The sequence below is a fragment of the Phaenicophaeus curvirostris genome, chromosome 2 (assembly GCF_032191515.1).
Source record: "Phaenicophaeus curvirostris isolate KB17595 chromosome 2, BPBGC_Pcur_1.0, whole genome shotgun sequence".
NCBI classification, from domain to species: Eukaryota; Metazoa; Chordata; class Aves; order Cuculiformes; family Cuculidae; genus Phaenicophaeus; species Phaenicophaeus curvirostris.
In genome coordinates this window covers 35,149,420-35,164,993 of record NC_091393.1, presented here as the reverse complement: position 1 = coordinate 35,164,993, position 15,574 = coordinate 35,149,420, and the positions used below count along the sequence as shown (strand labels likewise).

Below are 15,574 nucleotides of genomic sequence, written 5' to 3'. Positions count from 1 at the left end.
GTATTCATGGTCAGTGAAGAGAAATGGGCATGACAAGGGTTCTGTCTTTCTTTGGAGAAGCTGAGCCAGCTGTGGTCAGGTGAATCCCACCCAGGAATCCCTCCCAGGAGCGCATATCTATTATGTATTTCTTGCTGCTTTATGATGGATGGTAACAGGGAAAAATGACAGCATGAGAAAACTGCCTTTGGATGAAAAACCTAAAATGTAATATAAATAAAAAACTCCCTTTTTTTTTGTTTTCCTCTTTCTGCTTTATCAGCAGCCTTGGGCCAGATGAGCCACCTACCGTGCCTGCCCCCCAGCCTGGTTCCCGGGGAGATGCAGTCCCCAAGGATGGTGGGGAAGAAGCGAGGGCGGCCCCCACTCCAGCCAGCGTCCATCAAAGTGGCAGCTCACAACCTCTACTCAGCACCAGCCAGTGCTTTGCCGGTCATGAAAATCCCAAAGAAGAGAGGAAGAAAACCCGGGTACAAGGTAGATATGTGATTTTCACACTCCTTCTCCACCTTCTGCTGGTTTTAATGCATTTTTTCCTAGTATTTCAGGAGAAATCCAGGAATGGAAGCAAAATTGTGCAAGTGTGGGGCAGTGCACTGCAAATGAAGTCAGAGGAGCTGGTTTCTCTTCTACTTGAGCTGATGTAAAAGAGAGGAAATCTGTCTTCTTAAGTTTACAGCTTTTTAAGTTGCGTTGTTTGAAAATAACTTGTTTCCCACAATGTTGTGTGAGTTGGCTGTACACCTTCTAGGACACATTTCTCTCTCATCCCTGTTTTCTTCTGTCTTACTAACAGTGACTAGAAATTAAACAAATTAAAGGAAAAGGAAAGTAATATGGGGGAATGGGAATAAAAGGAGAAAATACAGCTGATTTCCAGAGGAAAAAAAAGGGACACTGTAGAAAGTAATGAGATTACACTTACTGAGGGAAAGGCAGTTTTGATTATTTGTCTGCTCACTCTGGGGGAAAATCATACCCAACTCTCAATAAAATCCTTGTCAGGAGGCCTGGCTAAATAAAGAAACACTGGGCACCTTAAGCCCTTCACCTGCTGCCGGTGGGCTGGGGCTCTGTCACTGGGCTGGGGCGCTCTCACTGTTCCCCTCCTGACATTCTCAGCACTGGCAGGAGTAGGGTCGCCCTTTTGCCTCAGACCAGGAGAAAATGGGACTGTGGTGCTGAGGGGAGGGGAAATTATTCTGGAGAGTGAAAATGAGCTACATTGTAGTGAGGGGTCTTGTTGTCAGTAGATTTCTCCGTTATTCTCTCTGTCACTGCCCATAGCCAGCTAGAGGCACCGTATGTTTACTGTGCCCATTCCTTGTTTTTAATGGGAACGGGCACAGATGTGCAGTCTGTCACACAAGGAGGGCAAATTGCCGTTAGAAAATAATAGCTGCTTAAGTTCCCAGTGTCAAAACAGAAAAGTGAGTAATAGGAGTGGAGCGCTCACAGGGTCTGTCCCAGCCTTCCCTGGAGAAGGTCTTGGACCCAGGTGTTGCCCGGCTCTTCACTGGATCTCTCCTACTTCACGGGAGAGAGCAAGGCCCTGTATACAGTGCTGCCAAGTGAGCTCTGGGCACAGGGACTGAATATCTCAGCTCCTCGGGTCTAGGTTTTATCTGGTGAGGCTACCCTTATTGTTGCCCTTCCCTCCTTTCCACCTCCTGCCAGACCTTTTTCCTCCCATCCTCCAACCTCCATCCTCCCTCCTTTTTCTTTTCCAGTCAAGCCCTCCTCAACACCCCCTGCGTCCCATTACCAGATTTCCCCGTTCCTCTTCACCCACCCTGTGCAACACCCATTGCAGCAGACATCGGTACCTCAGCCCTTAATGCTTTCTCCTCATCTCCTACCTTCTTCTGTGTCTCTCCTTGCTTCACATATACCTCTCTGCTTTAGGGGTGCATTTTGAAGTGAGCTTTTGCAGTGTCCTGAAAACAGACTTTGCGTGGCTAGGAAACTGTTGCAGCTGCAGTTTACCGTTTCTTGCCAATGGCATCTGGGCTTGTATCAGAAACGGCGTGACCAGCAGGGCCAGGGAGGTTATTCTCCCTCTGTACTCAGCACTAGTGAGACTGCACCTCGAATAACTGTGTTCAGTTCTGGGCCCCTCACCACAAGAAGGATGTTGAGGCTCTGGAGAGAGTCCAGAGAAGAGCAACAAAGCTGGTGAAGGGGCTGGAGAACAGGCTTTATGAGGAGCGGCTGAGAGAGCTGGGGTTGTTTAGCCTGGAGGAGAGGAGGCTGAGGGGAGACCTCATTGCTCTCTACAATTGCCTGAAGGGAGGTTGTGGAGAGGAGGGAGCTGGCCTCTTCTCCCAAGTGACAGGGGACAGGACAAGAGGGAATGGACTCAAGCTCTGCCAGGAGAGGTTCAGGCTCGACATACGGAAAAAATTCTTCACTGGAAGGGTCATTAGGCAATGGAACGGTCTGCCCAGGGAGGTGGTTGACTCACCTTCCCTGGAGGCGTTTAAGGTGCGGGTGGATGAGGTACTGAGGGGCATGGTTTAAAGATTGGTGGGAATGATTGGATTTGATGATCTGGTGGGTCTCTTCTAACCTGGTGATTCTATGATTCTGAAAAACCTTAAATTTGGTAATGTAAATGATATAACAGCAGCAGCCAAGCAGAGCCAACCTGACAGCAGACTCGGGTGCCCCTCTTGGGATTACTGCAGAATTTTATAACAATATTCCGAAATAGAGCTGCATGTCCAGGCTTAGACTGGGGCAAACACTCTAGTGTTCTGTGGAATGCAGGATATGGAAATACTTATTTTTCACTTCACTATGAAGTTAAAACTATGGGACAGAAATATCTGAATTGCTTTACTCTAGGCTCCTTTTATTACAAGTTTATTATTTATTATATTGTTATATTTATTATATTGTTATATTTATTATATTTTAATGTTTATTACCTATAATATATATGTTATATATTTATTTTACTTTATTTATTACAAGTAATAATTTAAATTATTATCAGTAAAGATGGGTCACTTGTAGGCTTTTTAGATCAAAACCATCTAAGTCTGAGATAATAATACTTACAAGATGTGGTGAAATTGAGTCACTGGGATGATTAAAATACACATGCCAAGTTTCAGCGGACCCCGTGGCTTCTGCCCCTGCTTGTCTTGCTGACCCTCATTTCTTACTCCTACATTTACATTTGATTTGTAATTTGCTGGGCATATGCTGGGGATATATGCTGGGGAATACATTCTGTTCCACCCATCCACCTGTGAAAAAGCCTTTGTCCAATCACTATGTATTTGTAAGCAGAAGAAACAAAAAAGGAAACTTGATTAAATATTTAATCTCCTAAAATGCTGCAGTAACATTGTGCTTTGGACCTAGGTGGCCAAGCACCTGATTGCTGTCACCCATCTTCTTCTGAAGGGGAGTTTTTTCCCTTGGCTGGATACTATGCATGCCTCCTCTCCACTTTTCCCAGGGACTTAGTGGAGAGGTGACAGCATCCCTTCTTCAGTGCTGAATCTGGAATGATATTATTTCTTGGCCAATAAAAAAGACATCCTTTTATAACCAATGGCTTAGTTCTCTGGACCTGACATTTGTGAGCTGTAGCATCCATGACATCTGGCCTGACACTGTTTATTTGTGCTGTAGGATTCATACACCAAGGCAATATTTTCTGTGAGGCGGTTTTGCGCGTTGTGTGCTCAGCTGAAATGAACTCCTCTCCATCAAAGACACTTCCCCAGCATGAGTCAAAGATTACATTTTTTGATGGGGAACTCTAGTTTGATTTAATTAGCTTGCTAATTGTATGACTTTCAGATACTGTGAGACTTACATACATTTTAAAAAATGACTCCCTGTCCAAATGGCAGACAACCAAATTCTTTATAGCAACCAGATAGCTGAATTATTACAGAACAGATGGAAAAATACTTCTGAAATTTTAGCAAACTAGGAATTTACAGCCTAGATTTAAATTTATTTTGACCGAGATGTGAATAACAGACATTTTTAATAACATGCTCTTTATAGCCAGATGACCCATTGCCTGTTTTCATTGATAATAAAGCAAATTTCTTTGTCTTCCTAAAATGACATTTCATCACACTTCACCACCAAGCAAAGACATTTTCCTTGCTATCCTGTTCATTTTTTTCACAGCTTTGGTTATAAAATTTCTTCAGCAGTTTTCCCAAAACCAGTTTTATACCTGATGTGGAGCTATTTGCTGTAAAATGCTACGTTTTCCCCAAATACAATATTCTTTCTGACTGTCTAAATCTCTAGGAAAAAGTCTATTCTGGCAGCCTCGGGGGGGAGGTTAGTATATGGATCAGTTTTATTTCTCTGGCTGTAAGTGAGGGGCAGTGAAGGAAGGCTGTGTTAGGATCCAGGGGGGATTTGTGATGTTAAAGGACATGGTAGCAACAAGCACGCGGGGCAGTGCTGTGACAAAGCACCCCTGCTGCCCTAGAAGTCACTATTAATGCTGGCAAATAAGGAGTCAGGATTTGGACACAGTGGGACCAGGGTTCCACAGACAGCCTTAAGGTGCCCTGGCTATCTGTGTGGCCCGGGCTACAGCCTTAGATTTCAAGGTTACACACACTCTTCTTAAGGTTACCTGCCTCATTCACCGTAAAACATTTAGGGGATGTAGGAGGCTGCATGCAGACTCCCCTGCACCAGAGGAGAAGAGAGGTATCGGCATAACATAAAAAGAAAAGGTGGGAAAGATCTTGGACTGTGTTTTGCCTTTGCCAGCACAGCATTGAACCCTTTCTGCCCTGGCAGCTGAGCTAAGCCCTGACTTGCCTCATGGTGAACCTCCTCACCTGCAGCCAAATGCACAGAGAGCACGAGTGCAGCCAAGGACCCCAGCATTGTAGTTCATCTTGTTTCTTTCCTGTGTATTTTATTATATAACCTATTTCAGAAGGAAAAAAAATACCTGGGAAATATTCTTCCTCCTCTTCCACTTCTTTATTTTTTTGGTGTTGGATGACAGAAATATCACCTAGATAAATCCTGACTGCTCTGAACGGGTGTGCAGATTGTAAAGGAAACTCTAGGACTCAACAGGATCCTCCTCTTCTGCGGCCACTGCATACTCAGATGAGCTTACAGCCAGCATCAATGGCACAAAACTCCATGCTCTCTCTGCATCTACTGCATGTGACTCTGGTGAAGTAGACACACTTATTTCCTACCCTAAATCCATGATCAGCTTTCTCTGGTCTCTTCCATAGTAGAAGGTCCATAAGAGTGGGATGGTTAGTTGTACATCTTGTTTTAAAGCAACCACTGCTTTTTATAGTAGTGTTGGGGTTTTTTTATAGCTCATGCTGTGCATATTAAAACTTATGACATTTGATACCAAAAAGCTGATTTGAATGCCTTACCACCAGGATTTCCCAAAATGCTCAGACAGATTTTCCCTGTCTCCTTTTCTCTCTCTCTTTCACTCTTCTTCATCACTTTTTTTCACATCCATGCATATGTGCTCTCTACTGCCAAGCTCTCTGTCAGTCAGCTGGTTGGTTGGGTTGGCTTCTTGATTGAGAATAATCAGTCCAAGAAAAGACGTGTTTAAATGAAATACTTTGAGATTTACAGTCAGTGATACTTAGGGATTACTCAGGGTTTCAGTGGCCAGGAGGTACTTAAGCCATGTTTGCTAGTGTACTGTCTCTTGTAATCAGGCATTGTTTTGTTTTGATCTAATGAAGGCATATTCTTTGCTGCCCCTAATAAAATGGCATTTATCAGCATCCAGAGGCTGTAGAGCACATACTGTTGCAATTAAATTTGCAGTAAGCTGTTCGCTAAAACAGCAAACTGCCAAGAAGGGGCTTCCAAGCTAGAGAGTTTACACAAGTCTTGCCCTCTGTTTATTCGCTCTTGAACATAAGCCTGCTTGGGCCGCCAAGAGCAAGGGAATAGGCAGAGAAAGAGACCTGCCAGGCACTGTCCCACTTCTACCGGGCTGACAGTGCTGGTGGGGCTGCGCACGTTCAGACCGTGCAGAAGGTTCAAGGGCTGGAGAGGGGACTTCTGCCCCTGTGCTTGGAGCCACAGGGCTGTGAGCCAGTGAGGATGCTAAGGAGCCAAAAAGCAAGTGAAACAGAAATTACTAGGTGTTCTGTCTCCAAAAGAGTATCTATATAGATAGATGTGTTTGCATGTGTGAGTACATATATATAAAAATATATACAAGTATACATGTATATCTTTATATAAACGTATATACTTTTATATCTGTATATATTTTCTACAAACACACATGTATATATGCATTTATTATACAAGCATATATTCATTTATTATACAAGCATATATTCATTTATTATACAAGCATATATGTGTACGATCAAAAGAAAGCCCAGAAGCCTGGCATATGTTTTACCCAAAGTTTCACAGCGCTAGTCCACTTCACCACAGAAAAGCAAGTCATAGACATGTTGCTATAGAAAATAACAAACAATGCTGCTTCTCACCTTTTCACTTGGGATAAACCCAAACCTGGATGGGGACCCTGATTTTTGAAACATCATTTTTCTCTCTTTTCTTCTCTTTTCTTTTTTTTTCTTCTTTATTTTAATTGATTGGAAAAGAAATACACTTTGCTGCTGGCCTTTCCAGATCCCAGTCTGCAGGCAAGAAAACTCACAAAAAAAAAGGACAATATAGGCAGGTATGGATGGGCACTAGCCAGGGGCCAGCTCAGGGTGCCTCGTACACTATGGATGCCATACAGCAGAAGGTCTTAGATTCACTTATTGAACATATTCTTCCTTGTTCTGGCTAAATCCAGAGGGATTGAGCAGTGCCCTGCAGAGAATGGTGACTGGGTGAGGTGCCAGCAATTTTTTTTTTTTTCCATCAGGGCTTGTCACGCCCATCTTTCCACAGAGGCTGCTCTGAGGGAAATTCTAGGTTGTTTAAAAGAGCAAGTTCACAAAGGGCTTGGTGGAGGTCTGGCAGGCAAAAATTACACTCATCTCAACAAGCTGGCTCTTTTGTTTGTTTTGATAGGCACCACCCCAGCACAGGCTACTGTGCTACTGAAAGCAAGACCATGAATTCTATCTTAGTGAAGCCGTTGCTGGGTTAAACCAGTAACTGGGGAATGATCCAAATTCCCAAATATTTAACAATTAAAAACTCACTTGGATGGTACAAAGTCCAACAGACTTCCCTCACCCTTTTCCAGCTTTCTGTATTTACCATTACACTGAAACAGTGACAATTATTTTAGACAGTTGTAATCATAATAATTGGAAATTCCATAATTCATGGAAAAAATGAATCTTTATCTAAAATTACTTCTACTGTCCACCAGGAATTGCTCAAAGTTGGTTTGTAGGTAGTGGCCTGGCTTCATTTCTACCTAAAATTCTATTCCAAAATATATTTTGTACATTATTTCCAGCTTGGGTATAAGCCTCAGGAGAAGCAATATTCTGCAAATTTACCAGGGCTAAAATTACCTTTTAATCTTATGCTCATCACTTACATCATTTTTAGCTGTGACCACTGAAAAACAACAACAAAAAAATCACCTGCCAGAAGAACAGCTCGGTGTAGTATATGTAAATATATAAACCACCCAGCTGCGTGCTTGGCTCTCTGCTTCCCCCAAGCTCCCTTCATAGCAAAAGGAAAAGAAAGAGTGGTACCTTCAGGTCATATCCGTCACATCAACCCTTTATAATTACTGGTGAGGCGTTGCCAAGTACCAGCAATAGTGATATTGCACCATAAATTCCCATTGTGTTTCACTTCTCCAAGCTGGGCCCCAGGTCACAAAGATTGCAGTGCAACAGTTTGTATTTACTACCTGGAAATAACACACTACGGACCATGGTCTGAACTTATTTACATGGGTGGCAGCCCAAGGCAGCCTCTTGGTGTCACTGGTTTTACACAAGATTTACACCCCTGTAACCAAGAGCAGGATTTAGCCCTAAATTATGATGTAGTTAAAGACCCTGTGTTTCCAAGTTGCGGTGAATTGTTTACACCCATGTGAAGTGGGTTGTAAAATGCTGTTGCACTGATTTGTTAGAGTGTTAGACCCAATTTGCTCAGGTGTAAATAACTACCCGCTGGGTGGCATAATATTTGCATCCCATAATTTAACGCACTCCTATCTGCTGCAAATCAGTCAGGCTTCTGGCTTCAGTATCCTCCCAGGAGCAGAATGGATGCTCCTGGCCTGGAGAACGTGATGCAATAGCAGATTGCTAATGAGTGGGAGTTCATGGGGAGAGACATACATGGAATAAAATTAGAATATCTTGTGTATACTTTCATTACCCAATCGGTTATTTTTTTGCAGCTGAAGTCTCGTGTTCTGATGACTCCCTTAGCAGTCTCTCCACCGAGAAGCACACCGGAGCCAAATATCAGTTCAATACCCCAGGACGCAGCTACGATACCCAACTCAGCCACCCCACAGGCTCTCACAGGTACCCAGCCTCTAGTACTCCTTTGCCAAGGGGTAGGCAGCCAGATGCTGCGCTTTGCAGAACAGGCAGAGCTCATGAAAATGTGTTTTTTTGCAGACTAAACTGGTGACCAGTGACAAAGAACAGCGATGCCCTGCAAGGCTGTATTTTGAATGCTATATGTCAACTTTTGCAGAGATGTCAGATCCATTCTTCTTGAAATGCATGCATTCCAATGAATGCTACAATTCCATACCCAACACTCATCCCATCAAATGTGTTGCAATGACCAGACTAAACCCCAGTGTGAACATGAAGCAGCTGTTGCAGCTGTGGGGAGAATAAGGATGGAGGAGCCACAGTCTAACTGTAGGCAGGATGATCAGCACATAAAACCGAATGCCATATTCCAGCAGCAGACCAGGCCATTTCTGACTGTAGCCAGGGAAAACATAACCTTATCCTTTTTTTTGCTTAAATGACCAGAAGTAACATAGGTCAACGCTTTTAAGCTGATGCAAATGAGAAGAAAATCAACAAGACAGATGATTTACCCTGAGATTTCGGCAGAGAAATGGATTAGATAACATTAGACTCTAAACACAACACATAAATCCCATTATTTCTTAGCTGGGATGCACAGAGGAGAAGTTTTCCATCTGCTCTTGTAGCAGAATGATACTAAATGTAGTGACGATGACGATAATAATATATTTTATTCTCATTTATCCCTTCACATGTGGAGACTGCAGGGTGCTTGGCAAACATCAGTTGAGTAGCGTTTCATGAGGCTGACCTGAGAGGGGTGCCTAGTGCTGCTTTCAGAGGCGGACAGGGAGGCACAGTCCACCAGCCCCACTAGGTCACTGGGGTGGCCACAAAGGCAGAGACTCTGGGGGTTGTTTCAGGCTCTGCAGGTGCAGCACCCTGCACCTCTCTCTGCCCATCCCCATGCTGCTGGCACCCTTTCATCTAGCATTTTCCCAATGGTGTGTGTAGGCTTCCACTCAACCAAGGTTTGCAGGAGGTGGTGGCAGGCTCAGGCCAACTTTTACCTCTCTATTTGCACTGAAGAGACTGTAGGAAGCTCTGTGAGGGACCCAGCAGGCTGCAGAATCCTCTCTGCAGCTGAGCCCTGGACAAAAGCTGTGGCTTGTCATGGTAGAAGCCACAACCAGCAGATTAGGTGAGGTTTGACAGGGTGGCATGCTGGGAAAGCTGTACCTCAACAGCCCTCTGCAATTCATGTGTGGTCCTGCTGTTTTTTGGTGTGTTATCCCTTTGTTTTTTTGGCACTTGGAAAGTGTAAAGTGCTATGTAACGATAAGTGTGATTGCTATTATCCTCCTGTTTACCCAAGATATACTGCTTGAGCCCCTTCTGCTGTTCAGTGAGAGATGGGGTAGCAGAGTGTGCTGTGACAGTTGCACTAGATTTTCATTACGGTGATGCAAACTGTAAATTATTTCCAACTTTACACAGCTGTCATCATGTCCTGCACTCTGCTTGATGATTTTTTTGTCACATATCTGATTTCTGTCAGAGGATAATATTATATTGTCTGCGAGATGACAGCTTTAGCACACTCACCCAGCTATTATAATATGTCTCAATTTAGTCTGACTTTAGGCTATGTCTTAGTCACCCTTAGTTACCACAGTGTTACCTCTGCTTCCTCCAAGAAGCCAGTCTTAAAATAAGTTCATGCTAGAGAGAGGAGAACACTGTTTTTTTGGCTATTGACAGCAGGCCTGATAGCACATAGGAAAACTGCCTTTGCAGGCAACAGCAGGTGAGAGGAGGTGTGCAGGGCTTGGCTGCGGGGAGGCTGGAGCATCCCTCGCAGATCCCTGTGCAGTACGGTCACAGCGGTAAGGCCACCCCTGCTAGTCACTGTCTTGCACTTGCTGAGCATTTTTTTCTGGTCACCAGCTGTGCAGACAAGGTAGGTTGCAAGAGAGTGGACCCCAGGCACATAAAGGAGCTTCTTCAGTTGCATGTAGCTTATCCTCACCTAGGACACTGAGCAAGGCTTCCCTTCACTCAGACAATGGGTGATCAGTGCAAGGCAGCCTGGCTGTGCCATGGCAAGTGGAAGCAATTCACCTGTGAACCGAAAAGCTTGTGAAATAGATAGGAATGTATAAGTATAACATTTGCTAGGATGCTCTCAGGGCCATTTTGTAACAACCTTGTGGGGATTTTGTGTCCACAGTCTGCATTTATGTCAACAAACAAGCGAACCTGGGGCCATACCTTGACAGAAAAAAAGTGCAGCAGCTGCCAGAGCACTTCGGACCAGAACGACCATCAGTGGCCCTGCAGCAAGCTGTTCAGGCCTGCATCGACTGCGCGCTCCAGCAGAAGGTGGTCTTCTCACTCATCAAGCAGGGCTACGGAGGCGAGACGGTGTCAGGTAAAACATTTTTGTAAGGGGTTTGTGGCCATGTGGGAAGTGCTTGAAATCTTAACCTGATCCTCAGTCTAGGGAGTAGTCTATTCTAGCTGTCCCATTCAAATCAGCAAGCTGACAACCAGCTTTGAACGGCACTTATGCCTGTGTAAAATAAGCTGCTGCAGGAATTGTCTTGGTGTCAGATGGAAGTGTACCAGTTAAGAGTATTGCAGCGATATTAAGGGGAAGAACAGGGCTAACTCCAGAGTCCTGTGCTTACCGCTCTTTGAAACGGTGCTGAGGCCAGGTCTGTGAGTTGAGATTTTCATGCAGCTGTAAAAGGATGAGCAGCATTGCAAGCCCGGTCCATGCCACCTGTTGCTGCCACATGTTGCTCTAAAGAAAAACTCTCACAGAGCTCAGATGCTGGTGTGTCCTCCACCTGCAGTTCATGAGCCAAATCTGCTCTCAGCTGTAGGAATTGCAAAAGTCCCGTGGCAACTCCCCATACAGCAGGACTACCTAAGTATATCAGAGAGGATCAGAGATCAGAGGGAACTTCCCAAAAGCTCCTCTTCTTCCTGCACTAACACTTCCTGATGAGTCTCCCACATCCCTCACCGGATCCTCTGTCCCAGCTCTCAGACTGAACATGAACTTAAAATCACAGCAAGAATTTTGTGTCGCAGCACTGTTTTAGCTCATGGAGATGCAGTAGGATCGAAACAATGATGGGAACATAGGAACGACGCTCTCCATTGAGCTGCTGTGGATGAGTCAGGCATGAAAACAAAGCCAAAGACCACAAGTCTAATCAGTTTTGCAGGGACCACAGCAGCTCAGCTATGTCATTGGGACTCTTATGTGGGAGCCCCCTCTCTGGCCCTCTGTGCAGCATATAAATCTTGCTTCCTCCCTTTTCTCTAGTTCTCTCAAATCACAGATGTGCTTTCCCTAAGGGACATCAGATATACTCTAAGAATAATTTAGGTTTGTTCATAGGAACACAAGACTGAAGCAATTCAGTGCAAAGCTTCACTTTTGACTGGTTCTGTGCTGTGTATATGATTTTCATTACAAGCAGGAGAACCATGCTGTGCACCAAGCCTGCCACGCACCTTGGTCTCAACTCCTCTGCACTGTCTCAGCTTCAGGTACCTGAGATAAAAGCACCTGGTCAACATTGCTCCCAACTTCATGCCTCTTCTAATCACTGAGGAGGGGTGAATGACCTCCTAGTCATGGTGGGATTCTGAGATTGTAGCTTTCTCCCAACCCAGCAGCAGGGCAGACAGATTTTCTCATGGGCTGACCAATCTTCCCATGGCTCAGCTCACAGATGCTCAATCAGCCATGGAGCATGATCCCTTACAGCAGCTCAGGTCAGCAGGAAATCTCTGAAGTTATTGCAAGGATTATAAGCCTAACATTGCAATTTATACTCATTAGTAGTGACTGGAAGCTGTAGGACTGGAAAAAACTTCCCAGGTGATGGAGTTCAGGGAGTCATATCATGTAGTCCTCCATGCAAACCTGTTGAAACTTAAATGGGTCCTGCTACAAGTGATCCTGGTGAGTCTGTTGTGAACCCTTCACCTCCTTCATGGTTGGGACTTCTGACATTTTAAATTCCTGGCTAAATATATTCCTTGATATATTGCTTTGTCCAGGAATTTTAATTACTCGGCTCTTACCCTTGAGTTCAATCTTGGATGTATTTCTAGAGACCAGTCCTCATCCTGCTGGGCTGAAATACACAGTTTCTTTCAGGTCCTCTCTGCATGCTGCAGAAGATCGCTGGATTAGTGAAGGAAGTGTCTTACCACAGCTCCACGTAGCAGAGATGGCAATGGCTGCAGTGCCACAGGGGAACTTTCTGCTCCCTGAACATTGCTTTAGCCTGCCTGTGCACCTCTTCAGCTGTGAATTTGCCCTTCCTAAGCATGGGTGACCAGAATGGTGTTCACCGGTCCAGCTCAGGTTTCACTAGGAGGTGAAATATAGTGGTATTGACCTCCCTTGTCTCTTCTGGAAATGCTTTGTTCAACACTTCCTTGAAATCTATCTGACTTTTTCATTGCTGTGTCACTTTGGTGTTTCATGGGCGTGTGGTGAGCCTGTCCAATCATTTCTCCTCTCATCAGGTTATGCTGACCCTCCTCAAAAGATTATGGATTGTTGTGTACTTTCTAGTATTTTTTTCCACTCGGTTTTATGAATGCAGAGCTCAAGATCACCTACTCCTTTACGTGCAATCTCCCAGACCTCGTCTCCATTGATAATCCCTCCTATCTTACAGCATCTACAAAACGGTTTTGTGCCAGCACAGACCACTGCTGGTTCCTCTCCAGCACTTGCAGCCTCCGGTCATCTCTTGTTCCACCATTCATATGCAATCATTTCCAGTTTAACAAAAGACTTCTCATACTTTACTGATTTCTAGACAGACCAGAAATGACAACCTTCCCTTGCCTTTAAATGCAAATACATCAGTAAAAGATCCATGATGAAGCTGGTAGCCCTCTCTTCAGTACAACCCTGGTACCTTTTTTTCATTCAAATCCATGTCTTTAATTCTTGTCTCCCTATTATCTTTTAAAATCTTGGATGTTGCTGAAGTCACTGTAATAGTCCATCACTGGCAGATCAGTTTCTTTTCCCTTCCTTAGACTGGAGTAACATAATTGCCTCCTTCCAATCATACAATACAGTTTTCAGTTGGATGCATGTATTGGAAATCCTTGTGCTGCTGGCCATACCTGTTGACATCTTCTGGCACTTCAGGAGGAAGGCAATCTGGGCCACAAAAACTCAGCTCTTCAAGCTCTTCAAGTTTATTTTGGTCTTCAGGTGGGGTAATTATGCAAAATATTTGAAGACATACAAACACTTATGTGAAATCTTCCCCCCTGCTCTCATTCTTCCTCCCGCTGTGTATCACCAGGTATTGAATTACTTCTGCTTGCTTTCCAGTTTCAGCTTCTTTTGAGGGGAAGCAGCATCTCCTGAACCTGCAGATAGTGAACAGCATCGGGTATGTCCTGCGCTTCCTGAAGAAACTCTGTCGCAGCCTGTTGTGTGACAATCTCTTCAGCAACCAGCCTTCCCAGCAGTACAATGCCATGTCGGAAAGCCCCGAGGTGTATGAAAACAGACAGATGGAGGCAGGTAGGCTACTTGATCGACTTGGGCTCAGGATTTAATAGATCTGAAGAAATGACTGTCTTTTTTTGGTCCTGTATGGTGTATGCTAGAGAACTGCAGGCCACTGTGGGACCTTTCCAGGGGGAGACAGTGGACTGACTTGCAGTATTTTTCCCAGTGGCTATAGAGGAGGCTTTCAGGTGAGAACTACTGTGTTGAGGAGCTGCAGCAGTGATAGGGATATCTTTTAATTATTATTTTATAGCTTTTTTTCTTTTATTTCTTTTGCTAAGGAAACAAGATTCATATAGTGTTTGATAGGAACGGTTGGACTCGATGATCCGGTGGGTCTCTTCCAACCTGGTTATTCTATGATTCTATGATTCTATGATTATATGATATAAACTCCTTGTCCTTGTTAGTGTCAGTTCTCTCCCATAACTTCTGGCCTCCTCAAGCATACCTGGCCCTGGGTTAGAAGCCTCAGAGGGATTAAGTTCCTTCAGGTTTCAGGTAGGTAGGAAGGTAAAGAGGAAAGAATTGCTTACAAAGCAGCAAAATCTGCCTTTGCTTGAGGGGATCTCTTACTGGGCAAAACCAGGGAGCCACTCGCAGCAGTGCAGTTTTGGGTCAGTACTGTTAGCGTAAATCTAAGGTAGGGTTATTAGCTGCAGTGCATTCAGCCTGGATCTTGATCTGTTGCCTTCCCCGGTGACTGTAAACCTACATAAGAGTTGTGACTGCCAAGGGGTTTGCCTTGCTCTTGTGGGAGTGTTTCAGCCAGCTTAAAATGTTTGTGGGCACCATCAAGGTCTCGTTGTGCTTGACTGTATGGGGTGAAGCCTCGAGAGGCTGTGGCTTTGAGAAGTTGCACCCAAGGATGGTGACGGACCAAAGAGGCACCTGCCCCGAGCAGCACCAGGCTCCCAGGTCAGTGGCACACCTGCGCTTCCTTCTTGTCCACAGCTCAGTGTGCCGGTCCAGGGTGCTGGCCCCGTGTAGCCTCCATGGAGATGGGACATGCCTGCAGTCCTCATCTGTAATCAGTGTCTGGAAAGCTGCCCTGGGGCCTTGCTATAGACATTGCAAAAAAAGAAAAAAAAAAAAAAAGAGGCAAGTTATAGCTCCAAACCTCTGCTTGACCTGCAGGCTTCCTCCTGACTTAAATTAATTTCCCTTCTCTTTTATTAACAACACTGTGGGTGTTTGGGGAGCACACTGTCTCTCATGCATTCAGTTTAATAGCAGATAACATGCTGGCAGCTGAGAGAAAGGTGTTTTAGTGTCCACAATGACAATGCACAAATTCCTTTTTTGACAGGAAGACCCTATATGTGTGCTTCCCTGCGGGCTGTGGAGAAATTACCTTTTTATGCAAAGAAATCCAGCTCCCACTCTATCTCATAGGGGAGAAAAGGCAGGAACCCAGAACGGAAAGCAATGTTTTTTTCTTCTGGACTAGGACATTTACAGCAACCTGAACGTTTCTAAGAGGTCAAGGGGTTTCTGTAGCACTGAGTGAGTGCAGCCCAGGGGGCCTGGCATTTGAGTTCACATTTGCATTTTCATTTGCATTTATATTTGCACT

General features: G+C 44.6%; 1 protein-coding gene across 1 annotated transcript in view; it reads left to right on the top strand.

Annotated features, from left to right (window-relative positions):
* The first annotated feature begins 297 nt into the window (after positions 1-297).
* SCML4 (Scm polycomb group protein like 4) overlaps positions 298-15,574 on the top strand; it is a 44,283-nt gene continuing 29,006 nt past the window's right edge. Inside the window, exons 1-4 of the mRNA XM_069850954.1 lie at positions 298-477; positions 8,339-8,468; positions 10,663-10,863; positions 13,816-14,010. Of these exons, the coding sequence (XP_069707055.1) occupies positions 322-477; positions 8,339-8,468; positions 10,663-10,863; positions 13,816-14,010 (682 nt within the window). The 5' untranslated portion in view covers positions 298-321. The remainder of the gene's footprint in view (positions 478-8,338; positions 8,469-10,662; positions 10,864-13,815; positions 14,011-15,574) is intronic.